The following is a 22,767-nucleotide window of genomic DNA, read 5'->3' as shown; positions in this document are numbered from 1 at the left end:
TTTGAAGAGTCTGTCACATGCTCAGTTCTACTGACTCTAGAGAGGTTCAAGGGGAATAAAATAGTTCCTGCAGTGAAGAGAACTTAAGACCTAAGAGAAGATCCTCTAGAAATCATCCTTGCTCCTCTTTGCTGCACTGCTCATTTTTTAGGTCTCAGTTTACATACTGCTTTCTCCAGGAACCCTACTCTGATACCAAGGTGGGTTGGGAAGAAGTCCCACATGTTAGCAAAGCGCCTGGGACTTAACTATTACCACACCATCACAATGTCCCATAATGACCTGCAACCAGAGTTATCTCTGTAAAACATCAGTCTGATTTGAGTTGCTCCTTGCCTCTGCCCACCTCCCAGTCACTACCACATACTTCTCTAGACTCTGGCTCTCTGAGCTGTAGCCCGCACGGCCTTCTTCAAATTCCCTGAATGTAAATATGCTCCCTTCCCCACAGGGCCTGAGTTCTTGCTGTCTGCCTTCATCCCTCCATTCTCAACTTAATTTTCCCAGGGAAATAATTTCTGACCCCTCACCATGCCTTGCTTCAACTCCAACTAGGTCAGATTCCCTTATTAGATTCTCTTGTAGCATCATGGACTACTATTTATAATTACACGGTGATTCTATGATTACTACTTGTAATAGAAGAATGGAGGCTCTGGGAGGGCAGGACCTAGGTCTGATTTGGTTACCACTGTATCCCCCCGGCCTAATATCTAGTGCCTAGTAGGTAACAAATATTTGTTAAATGATTAAAAAATGTTCAATGAATGAATGTTCACTGGTTCATAGCTCCATTAGACTGTAAATTCCATGAGGGCAGGAGCTGTGTGCATCTTAACACTGAACTTCTTAAACATGTATGTATGTGTACGTACGGCATGGGACTTAACACATTAATTAGTTATGATTAAATAAATATGAGTAAATGAAGACAAAACAAATATGAGGAGAACCAACAATTTTCTAAGTGCCTACTAAAGTGACCAATACCAATCATTTCCATACATTTAATATAACAACCCTTTAAAAGAGATTTTAAAGTCCCTGTACAGTAAAGGAAGGTAGCACTTAGGAAGATTAAGTAATATACCTACATTTTATGGTTTGATCTCAAATCTCACTGCCTCTAAAGATGTATTCTTATCAAGAATTAAGAAAAAAAATTTTCTAAATCAAGACAATTACCTGTACCACAGATACAGATGGGTGGAGTTCATTGCACTCTGCTTTGTTTTTACAACTGCTAGCCCAGATGGAATAGGTCTAAACCAAAAAAAGATATGGATCAGTTCATGAAAATAGTTATGCCTTAATGAGACAGGTTTCTCAGCATCTTTACACAATTATTTTCTTTGTTTACTACATTATACTCCATGATGCTATTTAAAAAGCTTCAGTAAAAATGCCCACATGTTTGGTCATCACTTGTTTTGGTTTGCTCAGCTGCTCAAAGAAAAGAAAGCAGAGAAAGAGGAGCCACAGGTCTGTGCTCTTCCAGAAATAGTGATCATGAGGCAGTGATGACTCTTCCTGTCAAACACCTTACATTATATTTTTCCCCAAATTTATTACAACTTTAAAAATTTCTGTTTCACTGAATCCTCAGTTATTCTTCATACTTAACTTCCAGATGCATATTGTCTTAGCATTTATGTTCAATTAGAAAAATACAGAGCAAAGGATTTTAAAAGTAACAATTTTATACATTAAAAATAATTTATTAAATTCCTGTTTGTTAAAGTTAGCTTTCTGTATCATTTAGGACTTTGAAAATTTATAAGATTACATTTTGAAACTTACCAAGAAAGAAACTACTGAAATAAACAATAGAAAATTTGAAATTTTGTTTGAAAAAAGAGGTTCACCCTTTCCTTCAGAAAGTACTTGACGCTTCTGTAAAGCCAGATAAATGAAAGCAAACAACATTCCATGAAAGACTACCTGAAAAAGAAGAAGAGAAAATTTGTTTTAAATGGCAACTTTTCAGTAAATAGCATAAATATTTGGTAAATGAGGACAATATGTACAAAAGTAAGTAGGTTAAAAGCTGAAAGGTTGAAAGTTTCTATGAGGGACTTAAACTTCAAGAAATAACAAAGTTGGGCGCCTGGGCGGCTCAGTTGGTTAAGCGACTGCCTTCGGCTCAGGTCATGATCCTGCAGTCCCGGGATCGAGTCCCGCATCGGGCTCCCTGCTCAGCAGGGAGTCTGCTTCTCCCTCTGACCCTCTTCCCTCTCGTGCTTTCTATCTCTCATTCTCTCTCTCTCTCAAATAAATAAGTAAAATCTTAAAAAAAAAAAGAAATAACATAAAGTCAACGATTGTTAGAGACCATCTGCAATAGGACAGCAAACAGCTCTTGCAACAATCTGAGATAAGCTGGTTCATTCTGAGCAGTCTCAGCAGCAAGTGAAGAAACAAAGATAACTTCAAAATAATGACAAAAACACAAGAAACAACAAGTGTTGGGAAGAAAAAGGAGAAAAAGGAACCCTTGTGTGCTGTTGGTGGGAAAGCAGATGGTGCAGCTGCAATGGAAAATAGTATGGCGGTTCCTCAAAAAATTAAAAGTAGAACTTTCATCCAGTAATTCCACTACTGGTATTTGTCCAGAGAACAAAGACACTAATTCAAAAAGATACATGCACCCCAATGTTCATAGCGGCATTATCTACAATAGCCAAATTATGGAACTAGTCCAAGTGTCCATTGACCAACAAATGGATAAAGAAGTGGTATATATACACACACACACACACACACACACACACACACACACACACACAATGGAATATCGCTCAGCCACAAAAGAATGCATTTGCAACAACGTGGATGGATCCAGAGGGTATAATGCTAAGTGAAATTAAGTCAATCAGAAAAGACAGATACCATACGACTTCAGTCATATGTGTAATTTAAGAAACAACTGAATGAAGAAAAAAGGAGATAAACCAAAAAGTAGACTCTTAACTACAGAGCACAAACTGGTGGTTACCAGAGGGGAGGTGGGTGGGGGAAATGGGTGAATCAGGTGAAGGGGATTAAGAGTACAGTTATCATGACGAGCACGGAGTATTGCATAAAAGTGTTGAATCACTATATTGTACACCTGAAATTGATATAACACTACATGTCAACTCTACTGGAATTAAAATGAAAAAAAACAACAAAAATAATAAACAAAACTATTATGGAGATGTATGATAAAATTTAAATGCTAAACCAAAATAAAACACATTTTCTATTGATACTTTCAACCAAATAAATCAACACTAATACCACCAAGATCATGCCTTTAAGAAGGAGCTTATGTAACACAAGAATGGCAAAAAAAATACGGTGGGCCAGAAAGCACATAAAGCTTCTTTTTCTTTTTCTTTTTTTTTTTAAGAGTTATTTATTTTTTAGAGTGAGTGCGTATGTGCACGCGCATGGGGGGGAGGTGCAGAGGGAGAGAATCTCCAAGCAGTCTCCCTGCTGAACGTGGAGCCCTCCCATGACCCTGAGATCACAACCTGAGCCGAAAACCAAGAGTCAAACGCTTAACTGACTGAGCCACCCAGGCGCCCCAAAGCTTATTTTTTTTAAAAACAAGGACTTAAAGTGAATTATCATAGTACACTGTTCTAATGACAAAGTTGAGAACTTAAAATTATTTGATATCAAGCCTTTAGCAAAGCTTTTTATTCATATGTGGTTCTGAAATGCCCTGTAGTACACTGGCAAGTACATAGGTATTAGATACCGGAAATGGCACAGAACAGGCATTAAGAAAACATTTGTGGAATGAAAAAAAGGATGAGTGAAATATGGAAGAAAAAGGGGAAAGAGAGAAGAGAGGTAATTAGTATTTATTCATTGTCCATTATTTTCCAAATACTGTGCTAGATGTTTTACATTTTCTTGGCAAGCTGAATCTTAACTTTCCTTCACGATTACATTCACGGAATCACCCTCGACACTGGTCTCTCTTCTTTGCACACTCCTATCATAAAATCCACACTGCATAATTCAGCACCTAATTATAAGTAGTAATCTTGGGTTTTAAACTCAATTGTAAGGCTTAGAAGCCTGGTGGTATGTCTTCTTTCTCTACTATACGCCTTCCTCACAAAACCAACATCTAGAGCATACATCAGGGCTCAGTAAATATTGTGTTGAATGGCTGAAGCATATACACGAGGAATCATTTTTTTTTAAGTTTATTTATTTAAGTAATTTCTACGCCAGACGCGGGGCTCCAACTCATGACCTGGAGATCACTCCACCAACTGAGCCAGCCAGGCACCCCTATGAGGGATCATTTATAAGTCAAAATTAGGACTCAAACAAAGGCCCCTTTATAGACAACATTTTTACAGTATTTTCCTGTTGATATAAATACCCATGCATACCCTTTCTCTGCTATAAAAAAAAGGCGGAGCAGGGCTGCTTTAATTTACCAAGTCAACACGTTTCCTTATTCTAAAACTAAAAAAAATATATAATTTTCCAAATAATATTTTTAAGTATAATTTGAAATGGCAAAAGATCACAAGATAAATACATACGTAACGGTCTAACCTCCATCTGAACCACCATTCATATACATTCCCTTTCAGTTCAAAACACTTGGACAATGGCCAAAGAGAAAAGATCTTCTCAAATGCACCCTATGAAAAGGAATCCAGAACACAGATTAAGATGGTATGAGTCAATACTTGTTTTCTAATTCTATTATAAATTATAGTTATCTAAAGTTAGGATTATCTAAGAGTCATTCACAATTTAAAAATTCTCTTTCATTTGAAATTCGTTTGAAAAGAGATTTATTTTACTAAAGACTAACAAAGATGACTTAAAACTTTTTGTTAACTTACTTTCACTGCACATGAAAGGCTACTGAGACTGCAAAATTAAAAAAAAAAAAGGCAAGCTGGTAACTGGAAAATTCTTCCATTTAAGGTTTTTAACCTAGTATACAAAATAGCTAATATTTACAGATCAAAACACCAAAATACAAAAGACCTTGGCCAATATGATATCAATATCCTAAAGAATGATAGTTAAGGTTAAAATAGTTTTTCTTTCTCTAAATGTTCTTAATAATCTACAATTAACCATTTGAGTTAAAAGAATGCTCTGAATTAGTCACCTTACTCAATCAACCATACCCAAATGCCATTACTAGCCTTTGAAACAAAGTTTACAGTTTTACTGTGGTCAAGTTAGTGAATGGTACCCTCTTATTAATCTGACAAGCCTGGAAAATCTGGGAATGAAGGGGCAGAAGTCTTGGGTGCATTCCTGCACATTAATGAAGTCTTTCAAAGAAGAGAACAAAAACCTCAATTTCCAGACTAAAGAATGGCAACAAACTCTATTAAGGAAAGCTCCATTATTAGACCTAATGCCATAGCATAAAAAATGTAACATAACAATTTTTAAAAAGGCTATTAAAAAGCAAAAAAAAATGAAAACATAATTGTATTTTAGGTCATGCTGAATCTTTAGGTTAGAAGAAGTTTATTATTTTAATGAAATGTAATATTCTCCATTTAATCATTTAAGAATTTAAAATACTTATAGCTTATTAAATAGAGGTTCTATCAAAATCGATGCCTCAGAAAAGAAGATGATTCTTACCAAGATTTGCAATATAAAGTACTTACAGATCATACATATGATATGTATATGAAATACAGAAATATAATATTGATATGAAACAGAAATATATAGTATCTGTTAGAGATACATGGTCTTATAGATCATATATATATGACACATTTATCATTAAAAATTTGTTTCTTATGTGATCAACAGGCGAGTATTTAGTGAGCACCCATTTTGTGCAAGACACTGGGCTATACCAGGCCAAGTATTTTTTTTCCAGTGCACTGACCCAAAGCTGGGGAAACCTTCTTAGTCTCTTTATTGAACCCCTGGTTCACCTTCCCTTCTCTCCCTCAGATGCTCCACGGAGTGTCTGGAATTTTAATGAGCAAATGTCAAGCAGCTGTTGCAGTTACCTGGCTATTTCTTTATACATTTGCTATCGTTTCCTGCTTACTTTATAAATCTCCTGTAAAAAACCTTGGAGTTCAGGCAGAAATAAAAATGCTTTATTTCTAAGAATGAAAATAAAATATAAAAGTCTACAAAACAAACAAACAAAAACCAGCTTATAAGATCACACACACACACACTATGCTTATGTGGCATTTGCACCTGACACAGCTAAGTCCAAGACAGGGAATGTTGGAGATGGGAGCAAACTGCAGAATATGTCACAACTATAGGTATTCAAATTAAAATATTTTGTTATAAATATCATGTTGCCCAAATAATCTGTCTGCCTGATGGATTGACCAGCAGGTAGCAGTTTGCCACCTTGCTAAAGTAGTTGAGAAAACCTCAACCATCATAATAGGGGGAGATAAAATGGTAGAGATAAGAAAATGACCAAAAATTTTATTAAATTAAACATACTACATATATACAAACTCATGTGCTCCTAAGTTGGTTTTGCTAACTGCCAAAATTTTACTCTATGCAGTTATGAAAAAATCAAGGAACACTCTGATGCAATGAATAATGCACAAACCAAGTTGCAAATTCTGTCAAGAGAATTTTGATCTCCACTTAAGAGTAGTGTCTTATAAGAGGCATTCAATAAACGTCTGATTGATCAAAGTCAAGTAAAATGGATTTTGAACAATTGCCAGAGGAAGAGCTTTAAATTGCTCTTACAACAAAAACAGTGGTAACAAAAGTAGATAGGTCTCAAAAGAACTACACTGAGTAGTCAACTACAGAGTGACACTTTTATTACAGTCATTAAAAAATGAAGCTAAAAAAAAGCTCTGACTCTTCTCACATACTTTAATAGACTTGAACTTTAAAATAACATAGAACAAAATATAAACTGAAAAGACTGTACAAACCTGAGAATATGCCAAAAAACATATACATAACAGCAAGAAGGCTAGTTTCAACAGTAAGCCAAAATGCCAGAAACAATTTCCTAAGAGAGAAAATATTTAATTTACTAAAAGGTATAAGTTTACATTAGAAAACATATTAATAGTCTCTGTTTAACATAGTAACACACTGCATAGTTCTTAAAATAATTGAAGGCTGCCCACAGGATACATAAAATGTATGTAAGTGGTATAAATTATAAGAAGGGCAAAAAGGAGAAGATAGAGCATCCCCGCTAGGAAAGAGGCCACAACCTATGCCTGATACCCTCCATATCTCCTGTTCATCCACTATAAATATATCTGAAAATACCTCCTGGATTCAACTATACCTATTTATTATTCAAAGGCACAACAAAATTTGGAACAATATGTTCAATATAGTTCTAACGTTCATGTTGAATATAGCTTAGGTAACACTGCTGAAACATTAGAGTTCCAAGGAGAGAGCTTGAGAACTCCCTAATGGATCAGGGTTTAACCTTAAGATGTATTTTAACATACGCATATTTTAAGTTATGTGCTCACAGTTTATATATATTGATTTCATTTGATTAATACGCTAGGTTTGTGTCGAGGGATTAAGCTACAGAGGCTGTTCAAAGACATTAATGGGCTTGATGAAAGGCTGGAATTCAACTTTTACCTGTAAAAGTTATTTGACATTATAATGGGAGTCAGTGGAAAATATTTCTGATATACGGTATTTGGTTGAAAGAATTAAGTTAAACATTATTAAAAACAACAACTTTTAATTTTTCCAAAAGGGGGAAGCTTTTATTTCAATGATATGATCTTGAGGGAAAGGAGCATTAAGATAAATGAGCATGGCCTCACTCTGAACATTATCAATAATGGGATGTGTGGAGTTTGAAGGTGACGACCTTCTGGGCCCTGAGGTTTCCTTGTATGTACAACAGGTTGAGAGTAACTGCGTTAAGGGTTGTCTAGAAGATAAATTATATTAGTGCTCTTTATACTTGGCTAACACAAAAAGCCTTTTTGCAAATGAACGCTTATCCAAAATTCTCGATATAGGTAAAAAATCAAATAAAGCAGAGCTGCAAAAGACTGGAGAAGGATGCAGGGGCCCAGAGCCCTGTTTGGCTTGCTCTTCTCTCTTCTAGTGCTCTCTTCACTCTGGCTCTATACAAGACAGTCTGAAAACTGCTGCATTAGCTGATATGTAAAATGACTTTGAAAAATTTAGATTAAAAAAAAAAGAACACACACATACAATATACATGCAAACTACTAATCTGCCCTGTTATATCACTTGAATTAGTTAGCTGTAACATTTTAGAAACATAGTTTAAGAACAAAGTTTCAAATGTCAAAACTACACATAAATTTAAACTATGTCTCAATAAAAAAATAGTCTTTAACAACTAAAAGGAAATTTAGTACATTAAAAGAACGTATTTATTAACAGTAAGAGAATATATTTACCGTTTGCTTTTTTTTGGATGATTTGTGGCCATAGGGCTAAAGTAACATATATGACCATGAACCACACGGTGACCAAGGGGACAAAATAATAGAATTGATAAGGCCGATCCATCACTATACATAACACCACTACCAGGAAATTGAGACGAAACAAGACCTATTAAAAAGGAGAAGAGAATGGTTTTCATTCCAGGTATGCATGAAGAGCAAAGACAGATTCTCTCTGACAGAGTATAAACATTTATTTAAGACTAAAGTAATAACTGTAAAAGTATATTTTACTAATCCTTAAAATTATATTTGTTCTACCATCACTGTAAGGAGTTGAATATAAAATATTTATGCATCATTATATTAACTAAATCCAAGCAAAGCACCAGCCTGAGCTGTCCTCTGGCTACAACTGCCATCTTGTTAAATGTGGGGGAAGAATCATAAGCCTCCTTCCTAGGGCTACAGTTTATAAGCAGAGATTAGATTACCGCAACAAAGGGGTGTCCATTTCATCTCTGTTTGATGTTGATTTACCCCATTTAGGATTAAATTGAGAGTTGTCATAGATACAAAATAATATTACTCAAATTAAAAAGTGTCTTTGGGACCCCTGTAACAGTCATTTCTGACAGTGTGATGTCATTCAAAGAACACAGAATTTGAGCAGATTGATATTAGAGCTTTACCACTTACTATGTGACCATAGGCAAATTATTTAACCTCTCAGAGCCTCAGTGTCCTTTCTGTAAACATGAAAATCACAACTCTGGGTTGTAATGAGGGGTAAATAAAATAATATTCAGAAAGCGCCCAGCACAAGATAGAAACTTAATAAATATTAATCCTCTTCTTAAAGAAAACATAACACATTATAATAATCCCAGGTAACTGTACATTTCTACAGAACTGAACTGAATGAGCAATGTTGTCCCTTGTGTACTGGCGCTTTTATTAGACACTCATCTAAATTACATTTTCCCTTCCCTCAGTAATAAATTATTTATCTCGAATTATTAACCACAGAACACAGAAATAACACAACTTTAATGTGGAATTTCATAAATTCAAATTATCTGTGTCCTTATAATGACCATATTTATATTTTCACGCCAAAGTGAAAGAAAAAGAAAAGAGCTGAATACATTCCTACCTGACAGACTCTATGAATTCCAAAGTCTCCTTTGATCCAAAAGTATGAGAAATGCCCGTACCCTGTCTGAAAGAGGTATGCAGCAACCAGAACCCGGATGTGCATGTACACAGGCAAAAACTGTTGGCAAAAATAAATAGGTAAAATATGTTGGCACTAACTATACTTTGAATTCTCGTAACCAATACATTTAATCAAGACAATGGATCATTGTTACTTGGCATGAGCTCAATGAAAGGATTTATTTTTAAAACTTAGGCAACATAGCAAGAGTTAAAAAAGATGTAGACTTTGGAATCAGACCTCAAATTCTGGTTCCGCCACTTAACTAGCTACGTGACTTTAAGTGAGTTTTCTAAACCGCAAAACAAGGTTCTTATGAGGAATACAGGAGTTAATAAAGGTGAAACACTTTGTACATTTTCTCCACCTGGAATTAAATATATCATATCCATAATTATTAATCACCAGATAGGCTGAATATAAGGTAACTGTAGATTTCACATTTTTCCAATGAGAAGATAAAAAAACAAAACAAAAATCCCACAAATTTTGGCCCCCTCAACTACACAGACTTTAGATTTGTAAATTGTCATATAACTACTCACAATATATAATTATTTAGCAACAAATATATATTAAAAAACATATGCAAACATAATTTAGAAATACTATTTCCCTCCCATTCTTAATTTATAAAACAATTTTATTCTATACTCCCACATCAATGTTTCATGACCGAGACCCTTAGAATCATTTACAATGGTTTTTCAGAGCAACCTAGCTTCATTTCTAAGTTAAATGAAATGTAACACGTTTCTGATCTATATTTTATGGGAATCACTGGAAATATCATCTCATTTGTAAGTCCTAATTCTCATAACCCTAGAACACTGTCATTCACCCTGTCCATCAGCCATTGGTCCTTTACGTGTATATTCATAATCTCCACAACACAAGTAGTACTCTGTTTTTTAAAATGATCTTTAAAAGCCTTATTCAGTGACATCCAACCCTTGCAATTATAAGACTATTCTTTCAGGGATAATTACTAAATCTATATAAAAATTTTTTGGCTTCTATTTTATAGACTCATCTGATCACCTCTGTAATTATCCAGCATTGACACTGCTTATGTCCACTTCAGGTTAATGTGTCTTTCCCAAGTGATACTTTGTAGGAAAAAATAATTAAGTAGACACCCTAAATAGATTTTATAAGTCCTTGAATGTATGTATCTTTTGTATATATCCTTGAACGCACCCTTGAACACATCTTTTTCTTTTCTGAGAAGGCAAAAACCCCTGAATTTATAATAGGTCATAGATTCTTCAATACCACCTCCATTCTAGCCAAACTGTTAAGATTCTCTGTCTCCCATACTGGTCCTTCTGGTGCCTCCCTGTCACCTTTCCTTTGTTTATCTGTTTATTCTACCCTGGAATGTTCTTCTTGTGACCACATTTTCCTTATTCAAATCCTAGTCTTCTTTACAGCCCTGTTCAAAATTTCCTATCTTTACTCTCACATGAAAGGCATCTTTCCTTCCTTGGCATTCTTAAAGTACTCACAATCTATATACCAAAAATAGTTTTTATTTATTGCCCTTCATCATCAGTTCTTTTTAAATGTCTTATCTCATCACTGAATCAGAAATTTTCAATGAAGGTGTAACATACTAGAAGGTATGAAGGTAGCAAACGTCATCTTAAAATAACCTCAGGATTTATCTAATCTAAGCCTGTTACCTTATTCTTGAAAGTACTCTAAAATATTCCCTTCAAGTATCTAAACATTTTTTTTTAAGAGGGTGGGGAAGGGTGGAGCAGAGAGAGAAGGAGAGAAGGATCTTCAGCAGGCTCCACGACCCAGCGCGGACCCCTACACGAGGCTTGATGTCACAACTCTGAGATCATGACCTGAGCTGCAATCAAGAGTTGGATGCTTAACTAACTGGGTGGTTGGGTGGCACATGGGTGGCACCCCCTTGACCATTTTTTAATAGCAAAAAACATACAAATTCCCAAGGCAATCCATTCCATTTTCAGATGATCATTTTCTACCATAAAGTTCCTTTTCCAGAAAGGTTGAAATGTAACTGTGTAAAAGCTACCAATTTCAGCTCTCTAGGACAGTGCTATGCCGTCAAGATAAAATGCGAGCCACACAGTACTTTTTTAACATGGCTACCAGAATATTTAAAAAGCTAAAAGAATCAAGTGAAACTAATTTTAACAAACACAATACATTTAACTAAATATATTCAAAATATTATCATTTCAACATGTAATAAGCATGTAGTAAGATATTTTCTATTTTTTACACCAAGTGTAACTCAGTATGCATTTATCACAACGAATCATACTTAACTGGTATGTCTGCCATGTTCACAGAACACCTCAATTCCAACGAGCTATAGTTCAAGTGTTCAATAGCCACATGTAGCTAGTGGCTTCCATAATGGAAAGTCTAGCTCCAGAGCCATTTGTACACACTTAGTCACTCTTTTATCTGACTACAAGTATCTGAAAAGAGCTATCCAATCTAGGCTAACTATTCCCAGTTACTTTAACCACTGTCCATAAAACATGCTTTGAAATCCCTTCAAGACTGGGGCTGGGCCTACAGAGTTGAGACTTGGTTATTACATTTAAATAGTAAATACTATTCATTTAAATTAAATTAAACACCATCACAATAATCTGCCAAGTACCTGCCAATGTCGGATTATTACAAATTTCATGTAATACTTCTCCCAAGTTTTTATTTTAACATATTTTAAGTCAACAGAAAAACTGAAAGAATAGTACAGTGGACACCCATATACCATGCTGACCTATTTTAAAGAATGTTGTACACAACATCATCTCTAAATACTTTAGCAAGTATCTTCTAAGAAGAAAGAATAGTTTCTTACATGACTATATTATCATTATCATACCCAAGATTTAATATGAATATAACAGTATCTACTGTACAATCTGTATTGTCCCAGTAGCAACCTTTACGGTTTAAAAAAAATTTTTTTTTAGCAATCTTGAATCAAGGATCACACATTGCACTTGGTTGTCATTCCTCTTTATTCTCCTTTAATTCAAATTATTTTTCTTTTTCTCTTTCATGAGTCAAGTATTACAACAAAATTTTAGTATTAAAATATATTTTGATTTGCAACTGCATTATAATTAATAGCTAGGCTAGCTTCTGATTCTGTTCTTTTTCTAGTCCCACAAATTTTTCCTCAAGATCTTTTATTCAGATTCTTTCATGAAAGTTACTCATAAACTCCCAAAGGAAAAAAACCCACAGTGGAACACAAAATCATCTACTGTATAAAGCTAACTTGCTGTACTCTCCATATTAAATTCACAGTATTTTATCCATATTTCCTATAAATCCTGTTTTAAAGGAATGTTTATACCAACAACTGCAATCTGCCAGACCATCTGGATTATTTTAATAATTCTCTGTAATTTTTTATGGTTTCTATTTTAGTATAAAAACAAGGCACAACTAAAGTTTGACATATTTTACTCAAAATAAAAAACATTAGGTAATTAAAATAACCGTGGCAGTTAAAAAGAGTTTTTAATGAGGGTAATCCCTCAAATATACAAGAATCAAGTTCCAAGATACGTTATAACCCATGCTAATAATGCTTTGCCAGTGTAGATACAGGTAATTTTTAACCACAAAATCCTATTACATAAAAGAACAGGAATATGTTAATTAATCATAACAAATGGTCTGTTAATGAAAAGTATGTCCTTCCAGAACAGGGATTTTTTAAAAATTGTAATTTAGGATATATTGGGATGTAGTCTAAGATATATTAGAATTAGAATGCTAGCTTGGCAAATGATTATAATAGAATGCCAAATTGCCTTCATCTTTTTATGATCCAAATTCTTTCTGGAATCACTGAATTGAATAACTTAATCTGCCATTAATTCTTTCTATCTGATTTTTTTAATAGGAGTATCACCCTTTAATATGTCAGCAATTAATTATGTATCTAAGTGGCATTTTCTTAAAACAGTCTTTTTTCCCTCTCAAATTAATCTAATCTTTATTCATATGTCAGAGATATTTCTAGGATTCAATATTCATCTCTACTTACTTTTTAGAGAATCTGACAAATATATCCTCCAAATTCTGAACTGGGCTTATAAACTCAATCTTACTCTCCTCACCTGTCCTTGCCTTGGGCCTCTTCTACTGTCTGGGATCTTCTGGAACCACCTGAACACACTAGGTCCCCCTCAGCTGCAGTGTCACGGGAATTTCACTGCTGCCACAAATATACTTGTCAGAGCCATACAATTTCAGTATAAATTATACTTCATGCTTTTACCTTCTGCCCTCAAACAAACCATCCATAAAATCACTGCCAATTTTTGAAAATAATGAAAAGACTCAATGAAGAATAACATTATCTTCAAATTGTTAGAGACACCTGTTAGAGAAAAATTGTTAGAGAAAAAAACCTCAGTATTATTTACCTTCCTAACTGCTGCTATGGAAATTTCAAAATATTGCTGTCTGGACAACACTCCCCCTCTTATCTCAATTTATCATTGATTCAAATACTATTTACAGATGTGTGCTTTATATAAGCAATAAAAAACAGTTTGGTAGCTCCATAATTATGAATGAGTTTCTTAAATTTTCAAAACATATTTTATAGAAATTAGTTTGTATCTTCACTATAAAACTTGTGTGAGAAGTGGTTACTAGATACCTGCATTCACCCTCAAAAGCTCATTTTAACTGCAATGTAGCTAGAATGTTACAATTCGGAATACATTTTTTCCTACCCTTGACAAATCCAGAGTATTCCGAGACTATGTGAATCCTGTCTTTTAAGACACCTAGGGAGAAGGAAAAAATGATTTTGTCCAGGTACAGAAGGCACTAGGTGAGCAAAGAAAGGGTCCTCCAGCTCATGAAGGAGGTAATACTTAGGAAGTAGGGCACAAAAATGGTACAATGGTAGTCCCTTAGTACCTGAGTTCTTTGAATACTGGGGCAAAAGAATTCTAAGGTTTTTAAATTTTAAAGGGGTAAAAACAGTTGGCCAAACTTCCTAAAATACAAGTAAGGGTAGAAGATAAATATAATCATCTAACTTGATTTCTTTTGGTAGGAACTTGCCTATTTGAAATCCTTTGCATCTACACAGTTTCTTCTTAAGTTTAAATTAGCTGTCCAACAGGGTGGCATGAAATAATACCCTTAGATTATCGGCTGTTTCTACTAATTAAAATTAAGGCCAAGTATTACAAATAAATTATTGCCTTAAAACTATACCTTCTCAAAGAGTCCGGTGGTAGGAGAAGAATGGGAAGGTATAATGATTGGGTGGGCAATAAAACAGGTTTCTAAATGGTGAAGAATATAAAACACAAAAGGAGGTGATGCCCTGAAAGAAACAGCATAGTCCCACCATTTCCTATGTCTTCTGAACATAAATTCAAAATACTTACTGTACTTGCTCCAGAGATATGATAAATCAGAATCACAAGTTGCATCCAGCCTTTCCATTCATCTGTTTGTTCTCTATTTAGCACTTTAGTCTGTGGAAAAGAACCAAAGTCTGTTTTAAAATGCACTATGAAGCTATTATTAAGTAAATTTTTTTTATAGGATATAAAGCTAATGTTTCTGTCAAAAGAACCTTGTGGGGGAAAAACAATTAAAGATTGGCATTTGATTTGATAAAAGATATAATAAAACTATTTAAAATACAATATGAATTTGAAGATTAATATAAACTAAAAGAGATTTTATATATTTAAGTTGCTACTTATGGTTTTATATTAAGATTACATTTATATTGTGACAGATATGTTTGTAAAACTAAAAAACGGCATTTTATAATTTTCTTTAAAAGAAGTCTTAAGAGTTTCAGCTAGAAAAGACCTTATAGTTCTCTTACACTTTATTGTGAAAAAAGGGTCTATTATCATAGTTTATTTTCCCAAGGATATTCTCACTGGAGATTAAAAAACTGATTAGTAATCCTCATATGAGAGTTTATTAATTCAAATAAATCATGCCTTATAAAGAAGTTGCACCAATACTCTAAGCAATTACAATAATTCTAAAATAGGAAATTCAGAATATTGTAAGCAGTGCCCACATTATTATGTACATTCGAATTTGTGTGTATACTTGTCTGACTGTATAAATATACAAATATAAAATGTGCACAAAGGCATTTGTTAATTATATTTTTCAGTTACATTGTTTTTCACTTGATATAAGATAATAGTATCTCATGTTTGCAGACCATTATAAAATTGGGAGCACCTCCACTTTCTCCATCCCCAAACAGGCAAAATAACACTAAGTTATGACATCTTTTTCACAGATCATTATTTACCGACTTTTCAACAATCTTCACGTGACTCTTTGAACTTTTTCCAAGCTGTTTCAAAAAAGCAACTGTTAAAGAGTCCACCACGCAAAGTACAACTACAATATCCCTTTGTCTTCTATATACATGTTTGAATATTCTGGTATGATAAATGATATTATTTATTTAATCCAGAGTTTGTAATGAGATAAAAAGGATAACATTAGCTAAAAAGAAAATGACTCTTACCTCCTTGGTATTTTCATTGTAAAATACTCCCAAAACCAAGATGTAGATAATTGGAATAAAGAAAGTTGAATGTGTATAAAATTTATTTTCCTTCATAAATAGATTTGCACGGTCACACATATAGAAGTAAGCCATTATCAGGCCAAGTTTGCAGAAAGACTGTAAAAGTATTTCTAAGGGAGACACGGGGGTACTGATAATATTTTTTTTTTCCTCTCCACTTTCCAAATCAGTACATGGCTTATTCTTCCGGTGAGCATTACGATGGATTATATAAAAAATTAAATATCCGATAATAGATAAAGTGAAAAAACAAGCAGCTAGCTTCTGTATAAGAGTAAGAGGTGGCCGAGGTTGACAGCAGGAACCGTCTACAGGCTTCAGAATCTTATTGCAATACACGTTCATAAGGATCATTGCACTCTGTGAACAAATCAAGTCATTTGGTTATTATCTTGTCAGTAATATATCTTGCATTAGATTTTTCTCTTGTGAATACTACTGAGTTTTCAGCACCGAAACCAAAATGCCTTTGTACTTTTTGCTACCATTTCCCAAACACTTATGCATATAATGGTATTCCTTCAAGCTGTAATAGCCAGTTCAGGGTTTTTCAAACTTTTTGGACTACGATCCAAAATGAAATATTCATCTTATAATGTGACCCAGAACACATATATAGGAAACAATACCTCTCCTTTCTAGTTGGAATGCACTCTGACATTTTTCTATTCTATTCTTTTAAAAAAAGAAATACCCATTTCATGGCTGCTAATGGGCCATGACCTTTGGTGAAAAAAATACTGACAGATGTCAAAGCCCAAAGAATTTTAATTAGCAGACTTTCAATACAGAAGATACCAGGATACTTAAGATAGAGTCCCAGTCTTTGGACGTAAAAAAAAAAAAAAAAAAAAAAAAGATGTAAAATTGCTGGCACCAAAAAAATCACTAATTCTTAGCTAACAATATTTGTAATTTGCTTTTCATTTGGTTTATAGTTTATGGGCCACTTAGGATTCTAATGTTTTAAGGTTTCTAATGTCAAATAAATTGTGGAAGCTTCAACATGGTTTCATTATAATAAAAATCTGGACAAGCTGCCAATAGTCTGTCTAGTTGAAGTTCACTCAAATCTAGTTTTATAAAAATTTTATAGTTTAGGCAATTTTGGAACTCTAAAGTGATTATATTTTTTAAGCCTAAGCATTCAGAGAGACTCAACGATTTAGAAAACCTCATCCTTTTAGCTCTGTGACTTCAGGAAGTTCTATACCTGGCATTCTTGAAGATACTAGCCTACAAACTCCAGCCTAAGGTTCTTAACCAGTTCCAGGGTCCACAAAGCCCCTTTAAAGTCTATGGAGAACCATGTGTGTGAATATGCAAACACGCATTTTTCTGCGTGGAACAGGAACAGAATCATTGCCTTTTATTGAGTCAAAGGGGTTATGTGATCCTCAAAAAGATTCTGCTTTATAAGAAAACAATAAATAATATCTGTTGTACTGTGTGTGAAAATTTACAATTAGGCAGTTCTCTTTCTTATTTGACCTAAAATCCCTTTCCATCCATCAATCTGGATTTGCTCAGTAACTACTATGCACTCTGACTAATACTTAGGGTTTAAGAACTATAAGGAAATAATAAAAATGATTCCACATATTTTAAAAATGTGGGCTTCACAGAAGCTTAGTCTTATAAATTTAAGGCTTAAGGCAAAAAGAACATAAAGTAATAGTTTTTAAACATGAACGTGCTGAGAACTTATAAGCTTCTTAGGAGGTAAGGTATATTAACAGTGACTAGCACTCAATAAATGAAGCTTCATTTCCTCCCTTGCATAACTTCTTCCCCTTTTTACTAAAACTCTCACTAATATATTCAGCGAGGTAATAGAAAGCAAAATTATGTGTAGATATATGTTTAGATAGAATAACTACAAGTAATTAAGATTGCAATAAAATAAATTATTTGTTACCATATTATAGTGATGTATAGTTATAACCAATAAGATATTATAGTTTCTATCTTCTGACAGATACAAGAATTCTTACAGTTTCTCTGCTTGATTCAGGGAGATGTAAGCCATCCAATGATTCCATGATGGTTTCTTGAGCAATTAATTTAGAAACACTGAACATCTTAACACTTGATTTAGAATTTCTGGTGCTACTATTCAAAATACTGACTGCAGCTTCATTGTAGGCATCTATCTTCTCATTAGTGATCATTTTCCTATTTTCACTTAATAGATCTTCATAAACAGGATCTGCACGTGAAACACATATTTTTAAAAACACATTTTAAAAGTCCCTATTTGTAGAAATTGTGATCATGCAAGTTAGTTGATTGCATTTCATATTTTGCTGTTAAAGTTCAGATGCTTTCAATCAATCAATATCTCCCTCAAATTTAAAGAACTTTCATCCCTTTTTTCTCTTACGTACACAGCTTTCAGGAAACATTTTTATGTTCTAGCATGTCTTAAGAGTTTAAAATTTGGGGATGCTGAGTTCTACTGGGCAATGGAATTTAAAACTGGACTGGGGAAGACTGCCTAATAAAGAGTAGCAGTCAATCTTTTTTTTCTTCTCCTGTCACTGCTTTGTTGACACAATTAGGAAGTAATAATATTGAGGACCAAGGTCCCTTATCACTTACCATAAATAATTTAATTTTTTCTCATTTTAGTAAGAGAAAGGTTAACGATGAGTCTATAAATAATATAGACTGCAGAACAGATTATCACCACCCTTGTTGTTCCATTCAACTTGACATTCAATTTGGAAATAATCATAAGAATTTCTGACAAGCAAGTTGAATTGTTAAAATATCCAAGGCAATTTCATATTATGCTAGGCATTAAATAATGGACCTTCAACAAACTCCTGAAATGACTTGATCTAATGTCAACTTTCTCTTAAAGAATTTCATTACCAAGTATAAACTAGATGGTATGATTTAAATATATTCTGTCAATTCCAAAGTACATTTATTTACTTCCAATGAGTCTAATATTATGAAACAGACTTAATAATTTTTTCTATATTTCCCAATTATAATAAATATACTTTGTAAGAAATAAAATCAGAGCTAAACATCTCATTTGCCTTCGAGAACTTATTCTCTTTGTTATATTCTACAGCCATTTTGTATACAGAGGCTCCTTGAAGGATATGTTTATTTATTATTTATTTTTACTTATTATATTTATTTGTCCCTTAAGTTCAGAAAAGGAAAGCAAATAACTCAAATTATTCTAATTTTGCAATCCTTATTTCAAGATTTATTCTCACAAAGGAGTAATTTTGCTTCTTGAGACAGGAGACAAAACCCATGCCTCAAAATACATACAAAATGACATTTGTTCATTACTCATTCCTTACCTTGTAAGACCCAATAAACATCACTAGTCTTTGCCAGTTTTTCTAAAAGTGGTGCTATAGAGGTAATGTTCATTTTATATTGGGAAAGCGCTTCGTTGCTACCATTATGAATCTTGATAGACCACTAAGAAGTAAAAATTAAGCATTAATTCAGTATTTATCACAGAAAAATTATAATTTGCTCTATTGTAACAGAAGTTATTATTTTAAGATAATTCCCATTTTTATTCAACATTAGAATAAAATTTGGTCAAATTATTTCATGAAATCTATGAAGGTAATTAGAAAAAGCTGATATAAAATTAGACACACAATGTATAACGTTCAAGAAAAATGTAATTTTAGATATAAAATAATATTGACATTTAACACCAAGTTTATGAAGTTCACTCAGATTTTTTTCATGATAATTCATCAGCCTCATTAAGTATAATAGAAGTGGGAATTGATATCTAAGTACAATCAAGAATTTTATTTAACATAAGTTAACTTTTTCTTAGCATGTCCTTAAGTATGAAACAAAAATCACCATGTAAGAATATAGATAATAACTTACTGTGGCAGCTCCCGCTACAATCACATGGGGCTTTGCAACAGAATCCTAAAGAAAGAAAAATCTTTGTCATAATGTTCTATCCAGTTAAGGGAATTAATATAAGTAACATCACTTACTTCTTGCCTTGAATTTAAGTTTTTCCTTCTAAATGCACTTTAATTTTCTGGAGTTCCTTACTGGATTCTTGTTATATAACAAGATGGACCATCCAATGCCTAAAACCTTACATGGTTATGTGGTTAACAGGATGGCATGAAGCTGGTATGTTTAATTCTTTGATGTTCTTAAAAAAAAAATCACTAAAATCTAATATGGCCTAATATTCTCCTGAATTCTGAGTAAACTGTTTATAGAGTATATTATGGCAGCAAATTAAAAAAAAAATATCCATGGAAGCCTATAGGGTACATGGTGTAAATGTTAAATAAAATATAAAAAATGTCTCTGGGAAAGCTAAATCCAGTATGTATTTAACAAAATACTGACCAAATGGAAATCGTCCTATTTAACAAATCCTGACCAAATGGAAATTGTCCTACTACTAATATTACCAATTATATAGTACTTGGTAATTTATTAAGTTCTGTTAAATTAGCTTATTTTAATATAGATTCTTGCCACTTGTGATCTAGGCAAGAAGATATTATACATATCTTATAAAATTAAGCATACAGACTCAGAAAAGTTTACAGGGTATTGCTGAGGCCTGGTAGGGACAAAGCCAGAACTTAAGTCTTGTGACTCCTGAAGTGTACTTTCCACAACATCAAAGTCCTGATGTTAGAAATAGATGCACAAGGAACAATTAAATATAAGCAAGAAATTTAATGAGAAAAAAATCTGACTCATCTATAAAAATAAAAATGACAGGTATTGTCTCATTGTAAATGTAATACATGCTAGTGTAGAAGACTATGAAAGCAGAGAAAAAGAGTAACAATAATTTCCTTCCTAGATATTCTTATTTCTAGTCTAGTGTGCTTCGTTTTACACTGTTATTTTAGTGGAACTTTTTCCTCAGCTTTAGATGGCTCCTTTTCTCATTCTTCACATTGGTTATCCCAAATCTTATTTCCCTTCTACAGGTCCCTCTTGCCTTCCTTCTTACTTTCAATATATAATTTAATTCTCAAACTTCATAGAGAAAACAGAATTCATCTGGCTTGTGTGCTCTAGCCTTTCTTCCTCCATTCTTACAACCTCAGACAGCTTATCTTTCTTGAACAACAGAGTCAAGAAATATCTCCCTATTCCTAATGGCTAATCCTTACTGTTTCTAGAGCCTCCCTCTTTACATCCAAGGCTATACCCATGAATGATCCGTCTCTAACTCTCATCAATCTTGTCTTCATTCTCTAGTCTCCTTCCTTCCCCCATCTACAAAATGCTAAATCATCTTTATCCTCAAAGACACATTCCTTCAACCCTGCCTCACTCTCAAATCCTTCCCCCTCACACTGTTAACCAACAGATTACACGGAAGAGCATTTTGCCCTCGCTATGACAATTTCTTTTCTCTCTCATTTATGCCTCAATTGATCACGTTTTGAGTTGGGGCTTGACCTTCCCATCAAGGAACTCTGGATTGCCACATTCTGTTAGCTTCATTCTACTCTGTCTAGTTCCTTAAGTGACACTTCTGACTGGCCACTTTTTTAAAACTCTTTCCTCCCCTGTGTGTTACATTACAATTATTCTTCTGCTTTTCCTCTTACTCCCTTTACTGCCCCTTCTCACAAGTTTTTTGATCGTTCCATTACAAGCCCTCTTCTTTAATCTCTAAACCCACTGCCTATTCAATGTCTTCTATTTAAGTAACTTCAAATATCACCTCACACTGTACCCAGATTCTCCAAATCCACCTGAGTAGCTCAGACTTCTTAATGACTACCACTTACCTATAGTATTAAATCGAAATTGTTGGTTTCTTCACAGGTTAGCCTAATTTTCCCACAACTACCCCACTATGTCATCATTCTCTTGTTTAAACCTTTCAGAGGGGAGCCTACTTCTCCCTCTCCCCCCCTGCTTGTGCTCTTTCTGTCAAATAAATAAATAAAATCTTAAAAAAAAAGATCCCCTGAATAAGTTACACTCTATCTTCAGTATCTTTGCATATACTATTTCCTGTGCTTGAAACAACCCTTCTTTCTCACACCAGGCCCTCCCCCTCCTTTTTTAGATTTTATTTATTTGGCAGACAGAGAGAGAGCACGAGCGGGCGGAGCGGCAGGCAGAGGGAGAGGGAGAAGCAGGCTCCCCGCTGAGCAGGGAGCCCGATGTGGGCCTCGATCCCAGGACCCCGTGATCACGACCTGAACCGACGGCAGACGCTTAACGACTGAGCCACCCAGGCGCCTCTGGGCCCACACCCTGAAGATCACTTTATCTGAAAACTAGTTTTGAAAACTCAGAGTTAGTGCCTACTCCCTGTAATCATCCTGCACCGTATTTTCCCCTATTTTGGTATGTGTCACATTACTTTCTTAATTATATGTGCCACTCATCTGGAAGCTCTTTGAGGAGAGGAACTCTATTATGTTAACCAAGGTATCAGCAGCTTTTAACCCAGTACCTAGAAAATGGCAGGCGACTAATAAATATCTGTTGAATCATAGTGGAGTTGTCTAAATTCAACTTTGCTTTTATGCCTGTAGGCTTCA

General features: G+C 34.0%; 1 protein-coding gene across 3 annotated transcripts in view; it reads right to left on the bottom strand.

The window, feature by feature from the left end:
- CASD1 (CAS1 domain containing 1) overlaps positions 1-22,767 on the bottom strand; it is a 51,899-nt gene that overhangs the window by 5,606 nt on the left and 23,526 nt on the right. For all 3 annotated transcript variants that reach the window (XM_027572998.2, XM_027572997.1, XM_027572999.1), the window contains 11 exons: positions 20,105-20,149; positions 19,549-19,672; positions 18,217-18,431; positions 16,160-16,582; positions 15,039-15,128; positions 9,553-9,672; positions 8,409-8,565; positions 6,924-7,003; positions 4,551-4,652; positions 1,801-1,941; positions 1,186-1,263 (listed from right to left, as the gene is read on the bottom strand). In XM_027572998.2, coding sequence (XP_027428799.1) covers positions 1,186-1,263; positions 1,801-1,941; positions 4,551-4,652; positions 6,924-7,003; positions 8,409-8,565; positions 9,553-9,672; positions 15,039-15,128; positions 16,160-16,582; positions 18,217-18,431; positions 19,549-19,672; positions 20,105-20,149 — 1,575 coding nt within the window. The remainder of the gene's footprint in view (positions 1-1,185; positions 1,264-1,800; positions 1,942-4,550; positions 4,653-6,923; positions 7,004-8,408; positions 8,566-9,552; positions 9,673-15,038; positions 15,129-16,159; positions 16,583-18,216; positions 18,432-19,548; positions 19,673-20,104; positions 20,150-22,767) is intronic.

The sequence above is a fragment of the Zalophus californianus genome, chromosome 12 (assembly GCF_009762305.2).
Source record: "Zalophus californianus isolate mZalCal1 chromosome 12, mZalCal1.pri.v2, whole genome shotgun sequence".
NCBI lineage: Eukaryota > Metazoa > Chordata > Mammalia > Carnivora > Otariidae > Zalophus > Zalophus californianus.
Note: the sequence above shows the minus strand (reverse complement) of the source record. Positions and strands in the feature narration are given on the sequence as shown.